General features: G+C 40.7%; 1 protein-coding gene across 1 annotated transcript in view; it reads left to right on the plus strand.

Moving 5' to 3' along the window:
• The window catches only part of LOC132828173 (sushi, von Willebrand factor type A, EGF and pentraxin domain-containing protein 1-like), a 47,025-nt gene extending 37,035 nt beyond the window's left edge, over window positions 1-9,990 (plus strand). Inside the window, exons 12-15 of the mRNA XM_060845105.1 lie at window positions 220-405; window positions 3,640-3,678; window positions 6,167-6,187; window positions 8,957-9,990. Coding sequence (XP_060701088.1) covers window positions 220-405; window positions 3,640-3,678; window positions 6,167-6,187; window positions 8,957-9,012 — 302 coding nt within the window. The 3' untranslated portion in view covers window positions 9,013-9,990. The remainder of the gene's footprint in view (window positions 1-219; window positions 406-3,639; window positions 3,679-6,166; window positions 6,188-8,956) is intronic.
• The last annotated feature ends 16,063 nt before the right edge of the window (window positions 9,991-26,053 follow it).

Genomic DNA, 26,053 nt, shown 5'->3' on the forward strand with positions numbered 1-26,053 from the left:
CAAATGTACATTGTGCAGGACAAAGCTGCTTATTTGATTTGAGACTTCAGCACACTTAACTCCCTTCCCCAATATTGCGGTTGCGGTCTCCCGAATATCCACCAGTTGAAATGCAATAAATCACCAAGTCTCCTTCCTTAGCACCTTTACAATATTTTTAAATATGGAAGGCCTGTGTTATTCTTGAAAACTAACATTGCTTTTTTGTTTTATTGATAGTTGTTCGATGTGATCGTCCTCCAGTGCCTACAAATGGACGAATGGTGGGAGGCTTTCAAGATACATACACCTATCTGGACACTATCACTTGCAAATGTAATGAAGGTTTTACAATGGTTGGCAGCAGTGTCATTGAATGTCGTGAAAATAACACGTTTGTACCTCCTCCACCTATCTGTGAATTATGTGAGTAAACATTTCTTGAGTTGGATAGATCCTGTTGGAGGTTTACTCCAATTTAATGTATCTCTATTGTGTTAATTGCCTCTACTTAGTACTGAATGGAGAACACAATGGTTCAAATATTGATCATACTTTAGTGTTTGAATTGAATTAGCTCTATTGTTATGTACTCATTTGACAATGAAAAGTTTAAGTCACTAATTACAACATGCCATCTTGGGTATAAGGGTACCTTGGTGCAGCATCTCCATTTACAGATTAATGTAACAATGTCACCAACACACTGCATGATCTTAGAATTGTACCTATGTACTCAGTACCTTAGTTATAGAATGGACAAATGAAGAAAAATTACATTACAACTATATACGGTCTAATCATAGCCAAGTTAAAAGACAAACATCCGTCTCTTTCCGAGGGCTTTCTGCAGCAGACCAGCATTGGAGGGGCCTGCAAGTGATTTGACCATTGGTTGCCATACTGCTCAGCACTGGGCGGCTGCTACTGCTGCTATATTTGGTTTGCTAATGTTTTAATTGGAATTAAGTTATTTGGCAATTTCCTCGTCAGAGTGGTCATTACATTCTGTATTTGACCTAAGTGAATGCTGAATTGCAGGAAACTTAAATTGTGACATGGGGATGTTTTGTATAGAAGCATATTCAGCTGTATTTCAGAGACAGCAGCAAAATATCTAGTATTTCCTCAGTGCTGCACTAAAATGTATACAGGAGTGTTATTTAAGCCCCCAGTCTTCCGTTCCTGAATGGATCAGCATTTCTGTGAATTGTCATTGTTAGTCTTCTAGAATGACTAGTGGAACCACAGAAGTTGTCTTTTTACACTTTTTTTAGACAGAAATTTTCCGTCAGCTGATCACCAGGAAGACCAGAGCGTAGTTGCTAGCTGCCTTAAGTATGTGTGCATACACTGCATCGATGTTGCACATTTTTTTTTAATCATGTGAAAAATGAGGAGTGGGGGAACCAAATGGCTTTACTGTTATTTTGAGGTGGCTTCCAGCAGGCTGAACTTTTTTCCAAGTCCCTGTGTATCCAGTTTGGGGGTTGACAGTGGCTCATGTAAATTTATTTTCATTGTGACTCCTTTTTATTCCACACTAATTCACAAATATTAAACCAATGTCTTGCATGTGAGCAGTTTAAAAGCAGTGCTAAGTGGATCATTTAATCTATAACAGAAATTGACTGAGTTGTGCAAATATCAGTTTGGGGATCCTTCCAATTTTAACTTGGCTGAAAGGCAGGGAACATAATATTCTAAGTAAAATCTGAGTTTACTGATAGTTCTTGCTTGCCTGCAAGGAGTAACTCAAATTGTGAGAAGCAGTTCACCAGACACACACAATTACTATCTACTTTAGTTTTTCAGACACTTGGCATACCCACTCCTCAATTAGAATTAAATTCATTGTGGACTCTTGGTTCAGGCTAGCTGCAGACCACATTGGATACAAGTCAGTTGCCACAGGCCCCTCATAATTGTAAGTTGAGAACAATAGGCTACAATGTGGAATGCTTAACTAAGGCATTGAAAGTACTCATTCACTTTGGAATACTAGCTGTTGTGTTGATCTGTCTCTTGCTGTGTTCTTTTTCACCGTTATCTACCTCTATTTTCCTCAAACTGCACACTTCTAGTGCTTTATGCATGCAGGCTACAACTGAACAGAGGTGGTTATACTGTCCTGATTTGGGTAATTGAAGATCATCAATTCCTGATGAACAGTTCAAGACCATGAAATCTGAAGAAATAGACTATTTTGAGATCATTGCTCACTTGATGATCCCCCAACTCCACTTTCCTGCTTTTTCTGGAGACTCTCTTGATTCCCTTTATTGTCTAGCTCAGTTTCCAATTTTCTAAATGACCCAGCCTTGACAAACTGGTAAAAATGATAGATGCCTTAACCTCAAAGAAGAATTTTTTCATCTTTCTTAAATATGAAACATCTTCCTGAAATTGTGCCCTCTGGTCCATGACGCACACTCTCTCCCATGAAAGGAAACTACCTCTTCATGATCTCCTCTGACAAGCCCTCTAAGCAACTTATTTAAATAAGGTTAAACTATTCTCATAAACTCCAATGAGTACAGGCCCAAATTATTTGACAGGGCATTTGTCTTCTCTGGACTGCTTCCAATGCCTGTACATCTTTCCTTAAAGGGACTATAATTGTCCACAGTAATCCAGGTGTGGTTTAAATAATTAGTGCCTTGATAGTTTTAGCAAGACCTCCCTTTGAAATGAAAACCAACGTTCTGTTTGCCTTCTCTATTACCCCTGCTACCATTGAGTGCTAGCTCCTTGATGTCATTTTCTAAATGGTACATTATGAACATCTTAATTGGAATATTTGATCATGTGGTATCTTCTGACCAATATTCCATTCTGGAAATACACCATTTTTTCAGCTTATTTTTATATTGATTTAATGGAGCTATTCTATTTTCGCTTGTCAGTGGCAAGAGATCAAAATATTATTTAAATTCTTGCAGAGTGTTCATGCATGGAGTACTGCAAGAGTGACCCATATTTAGAATCAAAATTACCTGATACACCAAAGCCAAATCATATCAGCCTTCCTCTCCTTGCTTTTACAAAAAATTCGAACATTGTAATTGCTTTCAGCTTACTTCAATGGTTCCTAACTAGAGTTTTGGAATAACCAATACCAGACTTTGTCACTAACTGCCACATACCAAATCTTTAGCCAAAATGAACTATTTTAGAGAAGATAGTAGCTTTTAGAGCAAAGTTGAAATCTGATGGAAATCCAACCTTTTTGTTCTAGCTCCCATGCTTTTCTCAGACAGCCAGTTAAGGGGGATAATGTTTTTTAAAAACTACCAGTTCACTTTTTGAAGAAGTTGTCAACCTTGAATAGGAGATGGTATGCATAAAATACTTTGTTCTCAAACTGGTTCAAATTCATTGTCATGTTCCACCTTTTTTTTAAAAAGAAACTTCTTCACCACTTCTGTAATGGTCATCTGTAAAGATAAGTTTTTAAAATTTAGAGCATTGTTCTTTAGTTTATTCGTGTATGTGATACCCTGGTTGTGAATTTGTAGTTGTGTTCTGTTACTGTTGATACGTACATTCTTTTGAACTAATGAAATATATAAGATGCACTTAAGTACATCCGGATCATATTTTTAAGCTCTCATTTGTTTTTATTGAGTCAACTGATTTATTTTTTCTCTCTCCCACTAGCCTCCAGTCTAGTTACCACTCTTGCTACTACTCATACTGGTAGGTATTTACTATCTCTTCAGATTCTTCACTAGTGTAAATAAATGTTAGAACATTTCTGAAATAAGCAAGACTACTATGACGTTAACCTGTACTATGTACAATGGAAACTTACTCTGTAGATGTACAAGGTTGTCATTTTACTCTCCAAGGAAAGACATGGAATTGGTAACACTTCAATTAATGTTGCTTCTGGAATAACAACATGAAATCATCCAGAATTATAGGTTATTTTTAAACCTCCATTTCCTTATCTTTTAACTCTTTTACAAATGGCAATTTCACTTTAAATCCCATAAACTGTTAACTGCTAATTTCACAGGGGAGTATCTCTGTAGTGACTGACAAATCAGCAGAAATTGCTGTGGATTATAGACTAATTGTAATTGATAAGGAAGGCTGTTAAATAGTTGAACTAAATATGGCACAAATTAGCTTTTGGAAATGAGTGCATGTGAAATTGGTTTGCTTGTCTCGATTGCTTTGTTTTGTTTAGATTTTAAATCCTGAAACCTTGTGTTAGATTAGACATGGCTATTAACACCTGAAAAGTGACATCTGTGGCTAATGAGAAGTTAAAAATAACAATGGGTTAAAAGATATATGTTGCTAAGATGCCAAGAATTTGAAAGATTTTAGAATTTTTTGTGAAGAGTAGGAAATGTGAAGTCTGTAAGATTCTATAGATAGGTTCTAAGAAAAAAAACTGTTAGAAATTTTATAATGAGAATAAAGAAATAGCAGAGATGAAATGGATACTTGTTGTGAAGATCGATTACAACAAGGTAGCAAAGTAGATTGTATTAAGAAATCAATGCATGTATATGGATGGGTTAGGCGAATGAGCCAAAATTTGGCAGGTGAAGTTTGAATGTGGCTGAGTGAAGTTATCCATTTTTGGTCAGTGTGGAAACAGGCCCTTAGGCCCAACAAGTCCACACCCACTCTCTGAAGAGAGACCCACACACTCTGACTAATGCCCTAACACTATATGGGCAATTTAACGTGGCAAATTCACCTGACCTGAACATCTTTGGACTGTGGGAGGAAACCGGAGCACCCAGAGGAAACTCGTGCAGACACTGGGAGAAAGTCACCCAAGGCTGGAATCGAACCTGGGACCCTGGTGGAGGCAGCAGTGCTAACCACTGAGCTACCATGCTGCCCCACAGATGTTATTTATGAGGAAGGCAAATTGAATTTTTAACTTGTATTGCCAAAGGAATGGTGTATTAAAGTACAAGTACTGCTGCAACTATACAAGGCATTAATGAGAACACACCCGGAGTATTGCATACGGTTTTGCTCCTCTTGGCAGCAACTCAGAGGAGGCTTTCTGGATTGTCTCCAGAGATGACTGGTTGTCTGAAGAGAGGTTTGAGCAGTTTGGGCCTATAATCTCTAGAGTTAGAAGAATGAAAAGATATCTAATTATAGTATATGTTATGCTAAATAAGATTGACAAAGTAGACATTTCCTCTTGTGAGGCAATCTAGAATGAGGCATCCTTTCCCTCCTTTTAGGATAAAGAGAAGTAGATTTAGAAAAGAAGTTTATTGTTGTGTACTTAAAAACTAGTAAAAAAATTAAATTGCCCAACACAGCACCTACATCAATGACAGAAGTCATGCATAACAAAATATAAAATTTAAGACCAAGTTCATAATTCAATTAATTGCTCCTGAGCTTGGAAAGCTGAATTAAAGAATAATGGAGTACCCTGAAGATGCAGCTGGGATGAGACTGCCATGTGTTGAAAGCCTCCATCAAAGACTGCCTGCCACGATAGTGGAATATTTGGAAGTCAATAGTGAAGAAAACCTCCATGCTGAGATGAGGCTTCCATACCAGAAAAAAACTGCCGTAATTCGGATGAAATTACTTTTTTCTCAAAGGGTTGTGAATCTGGAATCCCTTTGAAGGATTGTCACAAAGATCTTGATTTAGTATTTATGAGGCATTTTCTGGATGCAAAGTGTCTGTCTTGCTCACTCAGACAAGTAGCAGTTTCTATGTACTCTCATTGTAATTTGAATGCAACTACATTCTGTTTCCCTGACTGATGGAGCAGTGTCCCAAATGTAAATTTGTTTCCTTCTTAGAAGCAGACATCTCTGTTTCTGTTTGCATATTGGGCTCCAATTGCTAGTTTCTAAATTGATGTTGAATTGAGTAATTTTGTTAATTGCAAAATAATATGGTAATAGTTATGTAAGAGAACAGTAATCTATTTTTGTATAGCTCACACTTCAGAAGTGAAGACTTTGTTGTGGTGTGGGGGGAGGGGGGAGATATCCAACAGTTATCTCCTTTTGTGGGTATTTTTGCTTATGTGGTCAGTTACATTTTACACAATTTACTTTACTTTACCTCTTGTTTATGACCATGTGGTTGACCTGTTTGAGGATTAATGTACAGTGTACGGAACTTAGTTAACTACTTGCCTATTACTTAAACATTTTTTCTAATTGTTTTAATGTCACAACAGGTGGATGTGAAAGACCTATTGGTGAGTATGGAGAACTGGCAGTATGATTTTTGATATTTGTAAATATTTGAATAGTTTAGGGTGTAGGTTTGCTCGCTGAACTGTAGGTTTGATATTTGAATAGTGTTCATATTGGCATTTCTGATTGCAAGGTAGAAAATAGAAACTATTCTAAATATTGAAATCCAATATATGTTTTTAGTGAATCCCAAATTAAACATTGGCAGTTTAATTTTTTTTATAGTCTACAAAGTTTATACTTAAGTTTCTGCTCCATTGTCTCTCACTTTTGTTTTAATGTAATGAGTCATACAGCATAGAAACAGACCCTTTGGTCCAACTAGTCCATGCCAACCATAATCTCAAACTAAACCAGTGTCACATGCCTGACCTGGCCAAACCCATTTATTTCTTATTTATGTATTTATCTATATGTCTTTTAAACACTGGAACTGTACTCGCACACATCACTTCCTCTAAAAGTTCATTCCAACATGAACCACTGTATGGGGGGGAACAAAAATTCCCCTTAGTCTTTTTATTTAAAGCTTCCTCCTCTGACCTTTTAAATCTGTTCCCAAGTCTTGAAATCTCCTGCCTTAGTGAGTAGCAGGTGTCTTTTCCCTATCTATGCCCTCATCGTTTTATAAACTTCTAAGGCCACCTATCAACCTCCTATGCTCCAGAGAAAGAAGTTCCATCTTCTCCCTCTAACTGAAACCCTCCATTCCCAGCAATATTCTGGTAAATCTCTTCTGGACTCGCTCCAGCTTAATAATATCCTTGCTATAAATGAGCAACCAGAACTGGACACAGTATTCCAGAAGAAGCCTCACCAATGTCATGTACAAACTTCACATAATGCCCCACTCCTACAATCAAAGGACTGAACAATGAAGGCAAGTGTGTTAAACATCGCCTTAACCACCCTATCTGTGATTTAACCTTCAAAGAATTATGTACATGAACCATCAGGTTGCTGTTCTACAACACTACCCAAGACCCTACTTTTAATTGTATAAGTTCTGCCCTTTTTTTCCAAAAATACAATACCTTGCATTTATCCAAATTAAACTCTATCTGCCACTCCTCAACCCAATTGTTGGAGAACACTTTTGTAATCTTGGATAACCTCCTTCATTGCCCATTATACCACCAATGTTGATGTCATTCACAAACTTATTAACCATACTTTCTGAATGCTTCTCCACTCTCCAGTCATTTGACACCTCATCAACAGTTATACCTGATAAAAGTATTTCTGCAAGGGGCCCTGCAATTTCTTCCCTGATTTCCCATAAAGTCCTGGGATGTACTAGATCAGGTTCCAGAGATTTATCCATCTTTACATTTAAAATCTCCAGCACTTCCTCTTCTGTAATGGGAACAGTTTTCAAAACGTCAGTATTTATTTCCCCGTGTTCTCTAGCCTCCACTTATTTCTTCACAGTAAAAAAATTAATGCAAAATATTTAATTAATAACTCTCTCATCTCCTAAGTTCCAACACACAGACTACCTTTTTGACCTTTTAAGAGGCTCTGCTCTCTTGTTCATAATGTACTTGTAGAATCTCTTTGGCTTATTCTTCACCCTGACAAATAAGGTTATCTCCTATCCTCTTTGCCTTCCTGATCTTCTCCTGAAGAATGCCCTTGCATTTTTTTTATACTGTTCAAAAGACTCATTTGAACCCACTTGTTCATATCTAATGTTTTCTTTATTGTTGACTAGAACCTCTATCTTTATTCCTCCATTGTTCTCTAACCCTAACAACCTTGACTTCTTATTATATCGGGAAAATAATGACTTTGAACTCTGGTTATCACACTTTGAAAGCCTCCCACTTGACAGACATTTCTTTATCTGTGAACAGTCTACTCCAGTCAACTTTTTCAAAGTTCTTGTCTTGTACTATTAAAACTTACCTTACTCCAATTTTAAAAACACTTAAATTTTTATGGAAGGATTATCCTTTTTCCTTAAATATCTTTTAAAAAAAAATAGAATTATGATCACTAGACCCAAAGTGTTCCCCTCCTATCCCTTCAGTCACTTGCCCTGTCCTCTTACCTAAGAGGAGATCAGGTTTTGCTCTTCCATCAAGATAATCATTCATTTTTTTTTATTTTTAATTTCAACCTATTTATTTACTGGATGATTTTTCAGAAATATGTCCTCTAGTTACAGCAGTAATGTGGTTCTTAATGAAAAATGCCACTCCCCCTCCTTTTGCTTCTTTCTATCCTTACAGCATCTGAAACTCAAAATTGAGCTGCCAGTTCTGCCTATTCACCAGACAAGTTTCTGTAATAGTGATGCCACCCCATCCCAAGTTCCCAAACAAACCCTGAGTTCATTAGCCTTACTTGCAAGACCCTTGCATTGAAATAAATACAGTTTAATTATTCAGAGTTACTTTGTTCTTACTCGCTTTTGCCTATCTTTTCTAATTAACTTGTTCTTTCCAGAATTTAAAAAAATGTAATCCTATCTGGGCTGTTCTCTTCAATTAAGTTGGTTGATTTTTAAATTTTTAAGTACATCAATATAGGAATTCTTCAGTATTTACCAAGCAGATTGTAGTTCTTGATTGGAGTATCTTCTTGCTGTTCTAAGTTGACTGTGATTTGCACACTTTGTAACTTTACTAAATTTGTGCAAAATTCCAAGGATTACTTTCTTTATAGTCAATTGAAAGTCTAGATATTAATCACAGCAGCAAGTTTATCTATTGTTACTTTGCCATTTTCCATAACTAATTGTTTTAACCTTCTAATTTTTCATGTAGGTCAACAACTTGGACTGCTCCTCATCCTGGGGGTCTCAGCAGCATTTCTGACCTAAAAAGCAACTGAACCAAAGCACTTTTTCGGTTGATGCACTTATGTTTATGCTCACCCTTTGCACAGTATTTGTGGGAACCAATCTCTAAATTTTAATTTTACACTCAGAAACTAGTGGAGCAGATGGTATACTGCGAAAGCCAGTTTCTGGATGCAGATGAGAGAAATATTTGACTAGCTTTGTTCACAAGAACAATGATTGCACCTGACGCAAGGTTAATTTGTACATTGAATTAAACAAACTTGTATTCCTTAAGTTACCTCAATCACAAGCTAATGTTAACCTTGCAGAACTGTACATTAATATCTACTAAAGTGCAGCTAATCTGAATTAACTTCAAAATAATTTGCTTTGATAAATTTCAATCACTGAGTATTGATTTCTGTAACAATATGTAAAAATCTATAGTTGATTCATCACTTTAATTTCTCCCCCCTCATTCAGTTATCATTGAATGTGATGAAAACATTCAGAATGTCATCTATTTGACTGGTAAATGATCACAAATTTGAGACCCAATCCACTTCCAAAGATGTATTTTTTTAAAAATTGAAATTAAATTGGCATTCATTTTTAAAACATTTTTTCACTTTGTTGACTCACCAGTCATGATGCAACTGTTTGACATCTAAAATAGAAAACTTTAAAGCCAACACCTATGAGCGTACTCCAATGCAAGTAGACATGGCCAAGTTTTTGAATTGTTTTTTTTTATTTTGAAATCTCTACCTTTTCTGCTTTTCTTAAAGAAAGGCAAGTGAAGACCATGTGTTTCTTCACCTCAAAGAACTCGACCAGATTTTTATTGTGGATCTAGCTATTTCAAGAATGTTGCATAAAGTAATAAATTGACTATTGTGCACATCTTCAATCTATTTTCACATGTAAGAAAGAGACTCGTTTGACGCACTTTTTTGTCCTTTTGAACAGCCAATTAACTCAAACAATTGTTTACAAAACACCAAATATATTTTTTTCTCTCTCCTTGGACTTTTAAAACACTAGAAACTACCAGATTAATTTTTTTTGGATTGCCTTGTAATAGAGTTTTATCACTTCAGTTCAACAGCTATTTGATCTTCACATTCGTGTTTTGCTTCAGCAGAGAAAATATTAGATTTTCTGTGCTTAATTGTTAACTTTGAAAATTGAATGTTAGATTTAGTTCTCTGCACCAGACTCAACAATAAAAGGCGCATTAGCAATCTTGTATTTTGGTTCAGGATTACATAAAACAGTAATTTGGAAACTTTCTAATATAAAGTATTGAACATGAACCAGGATAGGTGAAATCAGTTACAATTTACTTGCTGCTTTTCAGGTTTTGTGATTTTTGGTGAAATAATTTTTCATTGTTTGCACTGTGACAATTTATTTATTTTGCAGGGCTTATGACCCTTGTTTTCAAAAAAATATGGCGACTAGTTAAGATTGATTTTGCCCAAATTGCGATGTTTTATACCGACAAATGTTTCAAAGTAAATCTTTAACTTATTAAATGATTAGAAATCAAGTGCCGAAGTCTTTTTGCTATGGGGATCTATTTTCTGTATGCCTTATTTAAGCAGTTCCAAAGTCAGGTAAAATCTTGAATGACAAATCCTATCACCTTACAAATTACTCATGACTTTATGCTACCAAACCTTGCAAGAATTTTTTTCCTTTGAAATCAATGTTTTTCTACTACTTATGAAACTGGTAGTTGTGTAATTTGTTCTGTATTTCCTCTTCATTTCTTAAGGAAAAATTACTTTAAGATGGTGAAAACCTAATGTTTATGCCACACAAATACCAGGTTGACTATCATCAACAAAAGAAGGTCTAACCGCTACCTTTGACAGTCAATGGCATTACTATCACTGAATCTCCCACTGTCACCAAATAAATAAACACAGATGCATGCTTACTGTGACAAGTAACTCAGAATGTGTCTCCCTAAAGCCTCCCCGCCATCTACAAGGCAGTCAAGGGTGTGATGGTATACTCTCTACTTGCCTGCATAAGTGCAGAACCAACACTCGAACCATGCCATCATCCAGGAAAAATTAGCCTGTTTGATTGGCACTACATCCACTTCCTCCAATGATGATGCTCAGTAGCAGCAGTGTTTAATATCTACAAGATGCACTGCAGAAATTCACCAGTGCACCTTCCGAACCCATTACCACTTCCATCTAAAAGAATAAGGGCAACAGATACATGGGAATGCTACCTTCATGTTCCTCTCCAAGCCATTCGTCAGCCTTGACTTGAAAACAGATTGCCAGTGAAGGAACAGCAATGGCTCAAAATCCTGGAATTTTCTCCCTAATGGCATTGTGGGTCAATCCACAGGTAGATTGTAGCAGTTCAAGAAACTGCTCCTCATCACTAAGTACCCTTAGTTGCTGGAGAAATGCTGGACAACCAGTAATGCCCACATCCCACAAATGAATTAAAATAATTTAATCTGTCCATTGTTACAATATAGCCAGTTAGGACACCAGTTTCCATGCTTTCCCCTTCCCTGCTGCCTGCCCCACTCACTCTGTTCTTTGTCTGCATTTTGAAAAGCAGCTCTAGGTTTTTTAAAAAAAATAATTTATTGGTTGAGGGTGTCACTAGCTAGTCCAGCATTTATTGCTCAGAGGGAAGTTAAGAGCCAACCACAATGCCAAAGGTCTGGAGTCACATGGAGGCCAGGTTAGATCAAGATGGCAGTTTACTTCCCAAATTGGGATGGTAAAACAAATTGGGTTTTCCAACAATTGGCAATGGTTTGATCATGACAATCATTAGACTCTTGATTCCAGATTTTGTATTGAATTAAAATGCTACCATCTGCTGTGGCAGGATTCAAACTGGGGTTCCCACTACAATACCTGGGTCACTGGATTAATACTGCAAATGTGTTGCTGGTCAAAGCACAGCAGGTCAGGCAGCATCTCAGGAATAGAGAATTCGACGTTTCGAGCATAAGCCCTTCCTGATGAAGGGCTTATGCTCGAAACGTCGAATTCTCTATTCCTGAGATGCTGCCTGACCTGCTGTGCTTTGACCAGCAACACATTTGCAGCTGTGATCTCCAGCATCTGCAGACCTCATTTTTTACCACTGGATTAATAATCTAGTGATAATCTCGACAGACCATTGCTGCTTCCTATGTCATTGAGTAAGTTTCCCAGGAGTGGGAACATGGGTGGGCAACCAAATGAAATAATTGGCTCTACTAACAGAAATTTACTTAACATATGGCCTGGTCAACTAGCTTTGAGGAAGTGGTTTTTCTGTGGCCATCTTGAGTGTTACTGGAGTTGGCAGGCAAGACCATCTGGAGGTTCCTGCCTTCATTGTTGATCTGAACTTTTGTTTTCAAAAAGGAACTGATTGAGACCCTGCTCCATAGTGGGTTTTGAGGAGATTTGTAGCTCAGTTTGAGGTTCTGGATGTAGGTTTGCTCACTGAGCTGGAAGGCTCATTTCCAGACGTTTCGTCACCTTACTAGGTAACATCTTCAGTGGGCCTCCAGGCCGAAGCAATGTACACTATTTCTGCTTTCTTTTTATATGTTTGGGTTGGTGATGTCATTTCCTATTCTTTGAACAGGAACTAATGCAACTTGAAAGACCCTATATAGACAACAAGCAAAACTAATGTCATTTACAAAATACTGTGCAAGAGGTGGCAGTTATAGGAAGGGGGGGGGGGGGGGGGTGGGGGGGAGTCTCAGGTACAGTCACATAGGTGGGTCAACTCCAGGAAGGGTAAGAGAGGTAGGCAGCTAATGCAGGAGTCTTGTGGATATACCAATTTCAAGCAGGTATGCTGTTTTGGAAAATGTAGGGGGTGTTGGATTCTCAGTGGAATGTACCATGAACAGCCAAGTTTCTGGTATTGAGACTGGCTCTAATGCAACAAGGGGTACGTCGGCTTCCAAGAAATCAATTGTGTCAGGGGATTATGTTGTCAAAGGTACAGAGATGTTTCTGTGGCCAGCAGAGAAAAAGCAGAATGATGTGTTATTTCCCTGTGCCAGGATCAAGGATGCCTCAGGGTGCAGAATGTTCTCATGGGGGAGAGGGGCCAGCAAGAGGTCATTGTCCACATTTGGAAGGGAAAAGGTTGAAATTCTGAAGGGAGATTACGGAGAGTTAGGCAGAAATTTAAAAAGGTGGTCCTCAAGAGTAGTAATATCTGGATTACTCCCAGTGCTACGAGCTAATGAGGGCAGGAATAGGAGGATAGAGCAGTTGATTGCATGGCTGAGGAGCTGGTGTATGGGAGAAGGATTCGCATTTTTGGATCATTGGAATTTCTTTTGGGGTAAAAGTGACCTGTACAAGAAGGACTGATTGTATCTAAATTGGAAGGGGACTAATATACTGGCTTGGGAGGATTTAAACTAGTAAGATGGGGGGTGTGACCCAGGGAGATAGTAAGGAAAGAGATCGATCTGAGATGGGTACAGCTGAGAACAGAAGTGAGTCAAACAGTCAGGGACAAGATAGGACTAATAAATTAAACTGCATTTATTTCAATGCAAGGGGCCTAACAGGGAAGGCAGATGAACTCATGGCATGGTTAAGAACATGGGACTGGGATATCATAGCAATTACAGAAACATGGCCCAGGGATGGGCAGGACTAGCAGCTTAATATTCCAGGATACAAATGCTACAGGAAGGATAGAAAGGGAGGTGAGAGAGGATGGGGTGTGGTATTTTTGATAAGAGATGGCAATACAGCTGTGCTGAGGGAAGATATTCCCGGAAATACATCCAGGGAAGTTATTTGGGGGGAACTGAGAAATAAGAAAGGGATGATCACCTTATTGGGATTGTATTATAGACCCCCCCAATAGTCAGAGGGAAATTGAGAAACAAACTTGTCAGGAGATCTCCGCTATGTGTAAGAATAATAGGGTAGTTATAGTAGGGGATTTTAACTTTCCAAATATCGACTGTGACTGTCATAGAGTTTAGATGGAGAGGAATTTTTTAAGCGTATACAAGACAATTTTCTGATTCAGTATGTGGATGTACCTACTAGAGAAAGTGCAAAACTTGACCTCCTCTTGGGAAATAATGCAGGGCAGGTGACTGAGGTGTCAGTGGGGGAGCACTTTGGGGCCCGTGGCCATAATTCTACTCGTTTTAAAATAGTCTTGGAAAAGGATAGACCAGATCTAAAAGTTGAAGTTCTAAATTGGAGAAAGGCCAATTTTGATGGTATTAGGCAAGAACTTTCAAAAGCTGATTGGAGGCAGATGTTCGCAGGTAAGTGGACGGCTGGAAAATGGGAAGCCTTCAGAAATGAGATAACAGGAATGTTGGATGACTAAAGAAATTGAGGGTTTAGTTAAGAAAAAGAAGGAAGCATATGTCAGGTATAGACAGGATAGATCGAGTGAATCCTTATACTATAAAGGATTTTAGATTAGACTTACAGTGTGGAAACAGGCCCTTCGGCCCAACAAGTCCACACCGACCCGCCGAAGCGCAACCCACCCATACCCCCACATTTACCCCTTACCTAACACTACGGGCAATTTAGCTTGGCCAATTCACCTGACCTGCACATCTTTGGACTGTGGGAGGAAACCGGAGCACCCGGAGGAAACCCACGCAGACACGGGGAGAACGTGCAAACTCCACACAGTCAGTCACCTGAGTCGGGAATTGAACCCGGGTCTACAGGTGCTGTGAGGCAGCAGTGCTAACCACTGTGCCACCGTGCCGCCCACTAAGGTAGGAGGTAGGAGGGAAATCAGAAGGGCAAAACAGGGACATCAGATAGCTTTGGTAAATAGAATTAAGGAGAATCCAAAGGGTTTTTATAAATTTGTTAAGGACAAAAGAGTATCTAGGGAGAATAGGGCCCCTCAAAGATCAGCAAGGTGGCCTTTGTGTGGAGCCACAGAAAATGGGGGAGATACTAAATGAATATTTTGCATCAGTATTCCTTGTGGAAAAGGATATGGAAGATATAGACTGTAGGGAAATAGATGGTGACATCTTAAAAAATGTTCAAATTACAGAGGAGGAAGTACTGACCAGTGAGCCTGACCTCAGTGTTGGGCAAGTTGTCGGGGGGAATCCTGAGGGACAGGATGTACATGTATTTGGAAAGGCAAGGGCTGATTTAGGGATAGTCAACATGGCTGTGTGTGTGGGAAATCATGTCTCACAAACTTGATTGTTACTTCTTCAAAAAACTCAAAGAAGATTGATGAGGGTGGAGCAGTAGATGTGATCTATATGGACTTCATTAAGGAGTTTGACAAGGTTCCCCATGAGAGACTGATTAGCAAGGTTAGATCTCATGGAATACAGGGCGAACTAGTCATTTGGATACAGAACTGGCTCAAAGGTAGAAGACAAAGGGTGATGGAGGAGGGTTGTTTTTCAGACTGGAGGCCTGTGACCAGTGGAATGCCACCAGGATCAGTACTGGCCCCTCTACTTTTTGTCATTTACATAAATGACTTGGATGCGAGCATAAGAGGTACAGTTAGTAAGTTTGCAGATGACACCAATATTGGAGGTGTAGTGGACAGCAAAGAGGGTTACCTCAGATTACAACAGAATCTGGACCAGATGGGCCAATGGGCTGAGAAGTGACAGATGGAGTTTAATTCAGATAAATGCGAGGTGCTGCATTTTGGGAAAGCAAATCTTAGCAGGACTTATACACTTAATGGTAAGGTCCTAGGTAGTGTTGCTGAACAACGAGACCTTGGCAGGTAGATTGGATAGTGAAGGCGGCGAATGGTATGCTTTCCTTTATTGGTCAGAGTATTGATTACAGGAGTTGGGTGGTCCTGTTGCGGCTGTACAGGACATTGGTTAGACCACTGTTGGAATGTTGCGTGCAATTCTGGTCTCCTTCCTATCGGAAAGATGTTGTGAAACTTGAAAGGGTTCAGAAAAGATTTATAAGGATGTTGCCGGGGTTGGAGGATCTGAGCTACAGGGAGAGGCTGAACAGGCTGAGGCTGTTTTCCCTGAAGCGTCGGAGGCTGAGGGGTGACCTTTATAGAGGTTCACAAAATTATGAGCGGCATGGATAGGATAAATAGACAAAGTCTTTTCCCTGGGGTCGGGGAGTCCAGAACTAGAGGGCTTGGTTTTGAGTGAGAGGGGAAAGATATAAAAGAAACCTAAGGGGCAACTTTTTCACGCAGAGGGTGGTACGTGTATGGAATGAGCTGCCAGAGAAAGTGGTGGAGGCTGGTACAATTGCAACATTTAAGAGGCATTTGGATGGGTATATGAATAGGAAGGGTTTGGAGGGATATGGGCCAGGTGCTGGCAGTTGGGACTAGATTGGGTTGGGATATCTGGTCTGCGTGGACGGGTTGGACTGAAGGGTCTGTTTCCATGCTGTACATCTCTATGACTCTAAGTGTGACAAACAGGCAGAAAACTAGCCACCAGGATACATGAACACCAACTAGCCATTAAACAACGTGATCCTCTCTCACAAGTATCCTTACATATAGATAAGAAATTACACCATTTCGACTGGGACAACACATCCATCTTAGGACAAGCCAACAGAGACATGCACGAGAATTCCTAAAAGCATAGCATTCCAACTGGAACTCTATCAACACACATGTTGAGTTAGACCCCATCTACAAACCCCTGTGAAAAAAACAGGAAGTGACATCACTACTGGAAATTATGTCACCAACCCAAAGAAATCCAAACATATAAACAGAAAACAGAAATCATATACAGTGCTTTGCCTGGAGGCCCATTGAAGATGTTACTTGGTAGGGTGGTGAAACATCTGGAAATGAACCTTCCAACTCAGTGAACAAATCTATATCCAGAACCCTGCTACATGTTAATTGTTGATCATTACTCTAACTCTCTGCTTAACAAACTCATTCTATCAGAACAAAAATCTGTATTTCAGCAGTAATAGGGCATCCCAAAGATTCTTTATCTAGAGTGAAGAAAATTCTCTGCTTCTGTTCTAAATGATTGCCTTTAGCCTGAGATTATGCCACTGTTCTTGATTTTCCATTACCAGGATAAGCAATCTCCTGTGTCTATTGGTTAGCCCAGATCACTGGACATATGAACTGCAATATAGAGATTTGCTACTAGTTGCTTTCAAATCTGATATTAGTTACAGTCAAGATGAAGGTCCCACCCTTTTCCTGAGGCATGATAATTCTCTAGTTAAACTCCTTTTTCACCTCTCTGTTAACAGAGCGACTCTACAGCCCTCTGTGATTAATGGTGATTTTATCTCAACCTATCTTATCAACCCTTTCAGAATCTTGCTGTCTATAAAACTCAAAGAAAGGTCTATTTTACTTGGGCCGCCTTGTTCATTTTACTTAGGTTCCTCTTATCCCAGGAACCACACTCAAACCTTTTGTGGTATTACCTCAGATGGAAGAACCTCTTCAAAAATGAAGACTAAACTGCACATACTACTCCAATTGTGGAGTCATCACAATGATTGATGTATTTAATCAACCTGGCTAAATTTACATCAATTTACAAGTTCTACGTTTTTTAAAAAATCCACTTAATATCCACTTCTCTTTTCATCCTTTCCCTCAAACTTACACCCCTATCTCGTTTTGTATTATCAGCATACTTACATTTCTTGATCTCTCAATGTATGAGTAATTATTAGGTTATAAATATCCAAAGCCTTGCAATTGATTTTTGTGCCTTCCACTAGTGTATTAAAAAAACTTTTAACTTAATGACCTGTTTAAACCTGTTGGTGGCTTCATATCCATAAACTAATCATCCATCCTTTAGTCATAAATGTTGTGGCTGCCTCAATGTGACAGGGTTTGCTCTAATCCTGACCTGCCTCTGCATATGCAAGCCTCTTCTGGTGGAGCCACTGAAGCTTTAGAACTGCTCACCCTCTATCAGTTCAGAAGGAAGTACATTGGATGCTTATCATCAGTTCCTCACTTTCCTTTCAACAGTGGTGAGGGGAGTTGACTGACATTTATAAAATCAAACTTTTTTTGAATAAGAAGGCAAAGATGTATCCAGCAACTACAGGCAATTCAGTTATCCTTGCTCATCCAATAGCTTTTAACATGATACAACAAAATTCACAGCAATTTGAACAAATATGTTAAGGAAAAGTGGTATTCCTTTGTTAACAGTAAATAGTGCTTAATGGCTATGAATCTTGAAGAATAAGCAAGCACTGCTGGTCATGAAGTACATGGATTTCTAAAAATATTTTTAAAAAATAAAATTGGAAATTCAAAGGCAAATACTTTTATCACGAAGTAGGGAAATATGTGGTCCTATAGCGGTCAGTTAAGAATAAGAGTATAACGGCCCTTGCAGTATAGTGGTAGAATGTGCACCTATGATCTAGAAGGCATGGGTTCAAGTCCCACCTGCCTTGATTGTGCGTCATTACACGTTTGAACGGGCTCATCAAACTATAAAAGGCAGACTTGAGGGTTGCAGAGTCCCAAATAGTCACCATTTAAAAAGTATTCAGGGTATACTTTGACTAAATGTTGGAAATTGGAATGAGAAGAGTAGAGTGATTTGATTTTGACCTTCGCCGGCACGATAAGTCAAAGGGTCTTTTTCTAGTCCATAGATCGCTCTGGTGAGTAGGTCACCATAGCGTCTCTGCCTCCAGACGGAGGAGGCTTGGGTTCAAATTCTATCTGCTTCAGCGGAGTGTGGCAATACCTCTGACTAGGTTGGTTCGAGAAGGTTTAGGGGATGGACTGAGAAGCGAATCTATCCGGTAAAAACAATGACTGTAGATGCTGGAAACCAGATTCTGGATTAGTGGTGCTGGAAGAGCACAGCAGTTCAGGCAGCATCCGAGGAGCAGCGAAATCGACGCATCGGGAAGGGCTTTTGCCCGAAACATCGATTTCGCTGCTCCTTGGATGCTGCCTGAACTGTGGTGCTCTTCCAGCACCACGAATCCAGAAGCGAATCTATCCCCAGACCCAATTAGGCGCCTGTCCTCAGCAGATCCTCCAGGCGTGAGGAAGTGCGCATGCGTGTCTGCTCCTGATACAATGGCGGGAAGTCTGTGGCACGCGACTGGCGACAATTTTAACGGCAGTTTAACGGCTCGGCCGGGACATAAGGAGGCGGAGCGATCAATACCCGGAGAAGAGCGACAAATAGTAAATTGTGTGAGACGCTAACGCGAAGGAATTTCCGGGACTTTTCCTTAGATTTCAGAATCTCCCTGAATGTTTAAAAAAAGAAAGGATTGTGAAATGTCGGAGAGATTGATCCTCTGTCTCATGGCGATTGGGGTGGCCCAGGTCACGGGTAAGCAGTGCCCCGGCTCCTCGTTGCTGTTTCAGGCCTATGTTTAGAATCAGTAGGAGAGCGCATTTACAACAAGGGCTGAGTTTGTTTTTGCTCCAAACCGTTTCAGGGTTGACCAGATTTGCCCTGTGACCGGAGTGTGGTGTTTAGGATTAATGCCAATGGGATAAATAGTGTGTGTACTCTGTTGACAGTATGGGGATTGGGATTAATGTCAATGGGGTAAACAATGTATGCACTGTGCCCACAATGTGGGGTTTGGGACCAATGTCAACAGGATATCCAGGGTCTGCACAGTGTCCACAGTGTGGTGGTTGGGATTAATGTTAACAAGACAGATAGGATCTGCACTGTGCCCACGATGTGAGGTTTGGGATTGTTAGACTTTGGCTCAATCTACCAACTTACTTTCTTCTATGTGTGAGCCCAGTCCTGCGTGTTCTTTAAATGAAGCAATAGGAGAAGATTTTCGGTCTCACTCTTAGTTTTATTCTAGCAGTAAGTGGATAAAATGTACAGAGCTCTGGGTCTAAACCTTTCTGTCCCTGACAAATTACAAAATGTGTCAGTTCACAAAGAAAAGACGTATTCCTGCCCCGACCCAGTCTTTTATACAATACAAAACGTCATGCAATCACTGAGGTGGGATTGTCTTCTGATTAGCTGTTGATCTGACTCCATTCTCCGCCTCCTCGCATTCCCGGATGTCCGATCCCACGTGACCTTCCTTTGTCCGTGAAACGGAGCACCACGTGCCCTCCTTCGACCCGCGAAACGGAGCATCACGTGACCATCCCACACTCTTCCGGGGTGCGAAACGGCACACCACGTGACCTCCCCGCACTCTTCCGGGGTATGAAACGGCAGACCACGTGACCCGCGCCACGGAGCATCACGTGATCCTCTTCTGCACGCGCAACGGAGCATCACGTGACCTCCGAACGCCATCCCCACTCGCAACCTGCAATCTATTCTACACGTAAGCCATATATTTACAAGTCCCCCTTTTGGTCTCATGAAAATGAGACCAACAAAACAGTTTTATGCATCACATTTGCTCTCCGACGCATGGTCTTCCCCTCTTGCCAGCGCCATGGTTTCCGTCTCCATCTGTGACGTCTGGTAGGGCGGGGGAGCCTTCCCTTCAATTGCTGTAATGATTACCCTGTTCAACAAAGATCTAATACGGGGATACGACAACATCCACACAACACTAACACAATGGTCATACCAATGAGGGACATAAACACAGACACAATTAATCCTTTCCATTTCCCTAACCATGAATCGAAAATGCCTCCTAGAGGGTTGTCAATACCTGAATGTTCATGCATTTCTTCAGACAAAGTTCTTAGTCCTTCCAGGGCTCTGGTTACCGAGCAATCAGGTGCTGTATTGTTGGGGATGAACGTACAACATTGATCTCCGAACATAGAGCACACTCCCCCCTTTTTCTGCTAACAACATATCTAAGGCCATTCTATTTTGTACTGTCATCAATGAGGTTGCTGCCAGTTGTTCAGAGTCCCGCCACCGCGCCTCTAGTTCTGTTGGCTAGCCAGAGTACATTGTAATGTACATAATTAACCCGGTCGACATTTTTATTCGGCGTGACTGGGAATAGAGCACTAATAATTGGGAGATTCTCAAATCCTGCTGCTACCTGGTCTGTCAACTTATATTCATCAGGTACGCCGCAGGGAATACCTACTGCATCTATGTAATTGGTTGAGCCAGATGTGACATCAAACAAATCCCTGTGTATTCGTGCATACTGATCTATTCCCTGTTGACTTTCTCCTAAGAGGATTAAGGGTGCCCCTAGCCTGACCGTTGCACAGGTTCCAGACCAATCTGGAGGTAGACTAATCTGTAGTGTTCTATCTCCATAGTACCAAAAAAGATCAGCTCTGGTCCAAACCAATGTGTTAGCATTCTGCCAGCCAGTTACATTAATCATGTCCTGACACCAGTCAGTGGGTATGTCTCCCATGATTGTATTAGATCTTCGAGCGAAACAAGTGTAATTGTTGGCCCTTGGGGTAAACACTGGAGGTAATGTGGAATTATTTACAGGTGGAAAAATATCACTTAAGGTGGTACAATTTGGAGGGTCCGCCTGCATGGTGAGAGCCATCATGCAGTGAAATCCTACTGGGTCTACATTAGGGAAAAATGGGGCTGGGGTGGTAAATAGGGTTGGCCTAGCCGAGGAACACACGACGCAATTACTCATATTCATTGAGATTGCGTTCGCTGTCATCCAGTCCAGCCATACGTTCTTAGCCCCATACCCGGTGGCTAATTTAATAATGTCCCCTCTCTTGAGGTTGTTGTAGTCTAATGTCACAACTCCTGAACTTGGTTCTACCACCATGCTTGTTGTGTTTTTGGTTTGTGGCTGGTTCGTAGGAGGGTCCACTAAGGTTACCTTCACTAGTCCCACGGAATCCCCTCCTGATTGATCTACACCTATTACAAAATAAAAGCTTCTGTCATCACTCCCACAGTAAATCTGTACCTCTTTGGGACCAGGGTGAATGTCGAATCTTATCAGGGTTAACAAGAGTGGATTTTTTAGCTCTGAGGAATGATCGAGTTGCCCCCTAATCAGGCTCACATGATCTTGAACCCTCCATTTATCATCTGAAGATGGCAACTGCTTGGGTGTCCATTTTACCTCAGTCCATGTTAGTACATGATTCCACGTCGGGCACCACCTATAATAATTTGAATGCACACAAAGATATACATTGTACCCTCTCCAGCTTCCTGCATCTTGGCCACAGTTAATTACTTCACATAAGTCAAACTGGTATGTTGTACCACGCTTTTTATCATGTCTGATGTGCACCCAGCTCCCCACCTCCCTTAATCATTTGTCCATCGCTTGTCCTGTTGATCTTTTATTCCTGGGACTTTCTCCCTCGTCTGTGTTTGTCCCTCACGGTTGATACCCTTATTAACAGTGGCATAACGCTTATACATAAAATAATAGCAGAAACTCCCAACCCCAACAGTCTTGGATATTGTGGGCTAGTTACTAAGATAAACATGATATCCTTTACACAAAAGTTAAAAGTTTAAGACCCTTCTACTCTTTTTCTGTTCTTATTTGTTCTAGAGTTCTCGTTGGCGGTTCCGTAGCTGCACACTGGCTCCAATGGTATCAGCTGTCTCCTTTCCCCTGTAGTCTGACCGCATGAGATGTCCTCTCCACCACCTTGTAAGGTCCTGTCCACCGTGGCTCCGACCACTTCCGTTTGATCACCTTCAGCAGGACCCAGTCTGTGGTGGATGGCACCTGGCTCTGTAGGTCCCCCTTTTCCGATCCAACCTCTTTAGAGAAAGCTGACACCAAAGCTGTTAGTTGGTCATAATAAGGTTTGTACCTTATTGAGACTCCTCCCTCTAACATCTGTATTCCAGCTCCTGGTCCTGGGAACTGCTGTCCTGTTGTTAGCTCGTACGGGGTAAACACTGTGATCGAGTTTACTGAGCTTCTGATGGACATTAAAGCTAAAGGTAGGGCATCCACCCAGCGTAACTTCGTTTGTGCGCACACTTTTCCTATTTTTCCTTTTATGGACTGATTCATTCTTTCCACTTTTCCCTGTGACTGAGGATGGTACACTGTTCCAAATGCATGTTTCAGTCCTAAAGCTGCTTCAACTTCTTGCAAGTCTTTGTTCTTAAAATGTGTGCCATTATCTGACCTGACTTTCTTCGGAAACCCACGCATTGGAATGTATTGGTTTATCAAAAATTTGATCACTGTTTTTGCGTCTTCCTTTTTCGCAGGTATCGCTTCTGGCCAACCAGTGTATGCATCCACTGCTACCAAAAGGTACCTGTATCCGTTTACTCTCTCTATCATGTCAGTGTAGTCAATCACTATTTCCTGACCTGGCATTCTTGGGAGAGGGAATTTTCCCTCTTGTGGTTTCACTGTTGCTTTTACATTATATTCTGTACACATTTTATATTCTCTGATATAATTTTCAATCATTGCCGGCAAGTACGGATGCCACCAATGTGTCAGATACCTCTGCATCTGCGTCTTTCCACAGTGTGTCAACCCATGAGCTTCCTGGAGCATGGGGGCTATCAAACCTGGGGGGTAGCACTGGTCTACCGTCCGGTGACCTCCAAATTCCTTCTGACTCTATGGCCACTCTCTCTCTCCATACTGTCAGTTCATGAGAAGAGGCTTTCTGCTGCTCTGTTATTAACACATTTGCATCGCAGGCGGGCAGCAGGTCATACACTGTTCTCTCTGTTTGCATCATTATGTACTGGGGTGCATATCCTGCTGCTTTTTTTGCTGTTTCCTGATTAGCTACTATTGCATCAGTGACAGGGTATGTGTTTGGACCGCCCCCTGGTCGGGACTCGTCGTCTTCACTATCTGTGCTATTCCTTGACTCCTCCTCATCCCAGTTTTTCCTCCTTCCTTCTCTTAAATCTCTCCTTCTGTCTGAGAATCAGTCATGTGGTAACCGACCGGAACAATGTAATCTTCCCCTCATTTCATCTCAGCACTATACGGTGTCGAGCGAGCATCTGGCACTTGCATTATTGAATATCTCTCCTGTCCTGGCTGTTCTTTATTTCTGCTGTACGTGATTGTCGTCCTGCTTGCTTCCTCCGCATCCTTAATCCTCTGTTCAGCTTCTAATGTTAGTTTTTCTACTTTTCTGATGCTTTCTTCTACTGCTTCCGCCAGTCTTTCTTTTACTACATTGTACTCTCTTGTTCCTACTTCTCGCACATCTAACACCCCTTCTTGAACATGCATAAGTGGCAGTTGTGTTACAGGATATGGGGGCGGTGATTGTGCCTCAGGCAATTTAGGATACAATGGCACGGATGGTCTTGCATTTTCTGTTTTAGAGGTACCACCTATTCCCCTTTGTAATGTTTCTACCGCTACACAGGCTAACGTCATGTTATGTAGATTAATTCTCCTCTCTTCTTTCTCCTCGCCTTCTGTTGTCCACTTTCTTCTAACCAATATTAACCCTTTCTTTTCCTTCATATGCTCTTCTACTTCTAATCTAACTTGCTCTTCTGCTTTTCCTAAAAACGGTGACAATTTCTTCCTCTCCTCATCTTTAGGGACTTTGCCCTGTTTTTGTAATTCTTCCCAAATCTTGTCATATTTCTCCATCATTGTTTTTTGTTTGTTCTTTGCAAGCCCGCTAACTAACTGACTTCTGGCTTTACTCCACTGCTGTTTTACAGGCAACATTAAATCGGAAGAACATGCTCCGTTTTCTTCGCACTCTTTCTCAAATTCCCCTACCATTTTATCTATTTTTGTTTTTAATCCTCCCGTCCAGTAGTCAGTTGATTTGGATATAATATAGCCGAGCAACCAACCCAATCAAAAACAAATCCGGTTGCCAGTCAGTTTGTATGGAGTACACCCGAGCAACTGACCCTTTCAGTGAGAATTATCAGCAGTTTCGTTATCACCTTTAGGTTTCTACTGCCTACTCTCTCTCGCAGACACCCCACTGGCTTTTCTGCCACCCTCCGTACATTCCCCAATATATTTTAAAACTTACAATGCATCAATCATAAACCAAAATTTATGAGCGTTGCTTTTATGAGATCCTGCTCAATGGACTTTAAACCTCCTCACACTTACGTACCTTGGTGCTTTTATGAGGACTCTCACCCCATGGGACTTTAAACTCGTACGTATTATATCAATACTTTATCCAGTTACTATTACCAGGACACTTGCAGTATAATGACAACAATCAATTTCGTATCTCCAATTGCAGAACTTCGATATAAACAGGTGTCTGCTCACCTTTTTATGCGGCGCCGCTTGTTGTTGTCATCAGACGTCAGTTGTCCGTAATTTCTATTTTTCTCTCTTTTCTGTCACTTCTCCGTCTTCATCATGTCGGGGTCACCAATTGTTAGACTTAATGGCTCAATCTACCAACTTACTTTCTTCTATGTGTGAGCCCAGTTCTGTGTGTTCTTTAAATGAAGCAATAGGAGAAGATTTTCGGTCTCACATTAGTTTTATTCTATCAGTAAGTGGATAAAATATACAGTGCTCTGGGTCTAAACCTTTCTGTCCCTGACAAACTACAAAATGTGTCAGTTCACAAAGAAAAGACGTATTCCTGCCCCTGACCCAGTCTTTTATACAATACAAAACATCATGCAATCACTGAGGTGGGATTGTCTTCTGATTGGCTGTTGATCTGACTCCATTCTCCGCCTCCTCGCATTCCCGGATGTCCGATCCCACGTGACCTTCCTTTGTCCGCGAAACGGCAGACCACGTGACCTTCTTCGGCCCGCGAAACGGAGCATCACGTGACCTCCGAACGCCGAGGACATCCCCACTCGCAACCTGCAATCTATTCTACATGTAAGCCATATATTTACAAGATCAATGTCAGTGGAATAGACATTGATATTCACACTGTGGTGGTTGGGGTTAATGTCAGTAGGATATACAGGGCCTGCACAGTCCACATTGTGCAGTTTGGCTTAATGTTAATGAGATGGACTATATGTACACTGTCTATAGTGTGTGTTAGGATTGATGTCATTGGGAGAAAGTGAGGACTGCAGATGCTGGAGATCAGAGCTGAAAATGTGTAGCTGGAAAAGCGCAGCAGGTCAGGCAGCATCCAAGGAGTAGGAGAGTCGACGTTTCGGACATGAGCCCTTCTTCAGGAATGAGGAAAGTGTGTCCAGCAGGCTAAGATAAAAGGTAGGGAGGAGGGA

Source organism: Hemiscyllium ocellatum, chromosome 26, assembly GCF_020745735.1.
Source record: "Hemiscyllium ocellatum isolate sHemOce1 chromosome 26, sHemOce1.pat.X.cur, whole genome shotgun sequence".
In the NCBI taxonomy this organism is placed as follows: Eukaryota; Metazoa; Chordata; class Chondrichthyes; order Orectolobiformes; family Hemiscylliidae; genus Hemiscyllium; species Hemiscyllium ocellatum.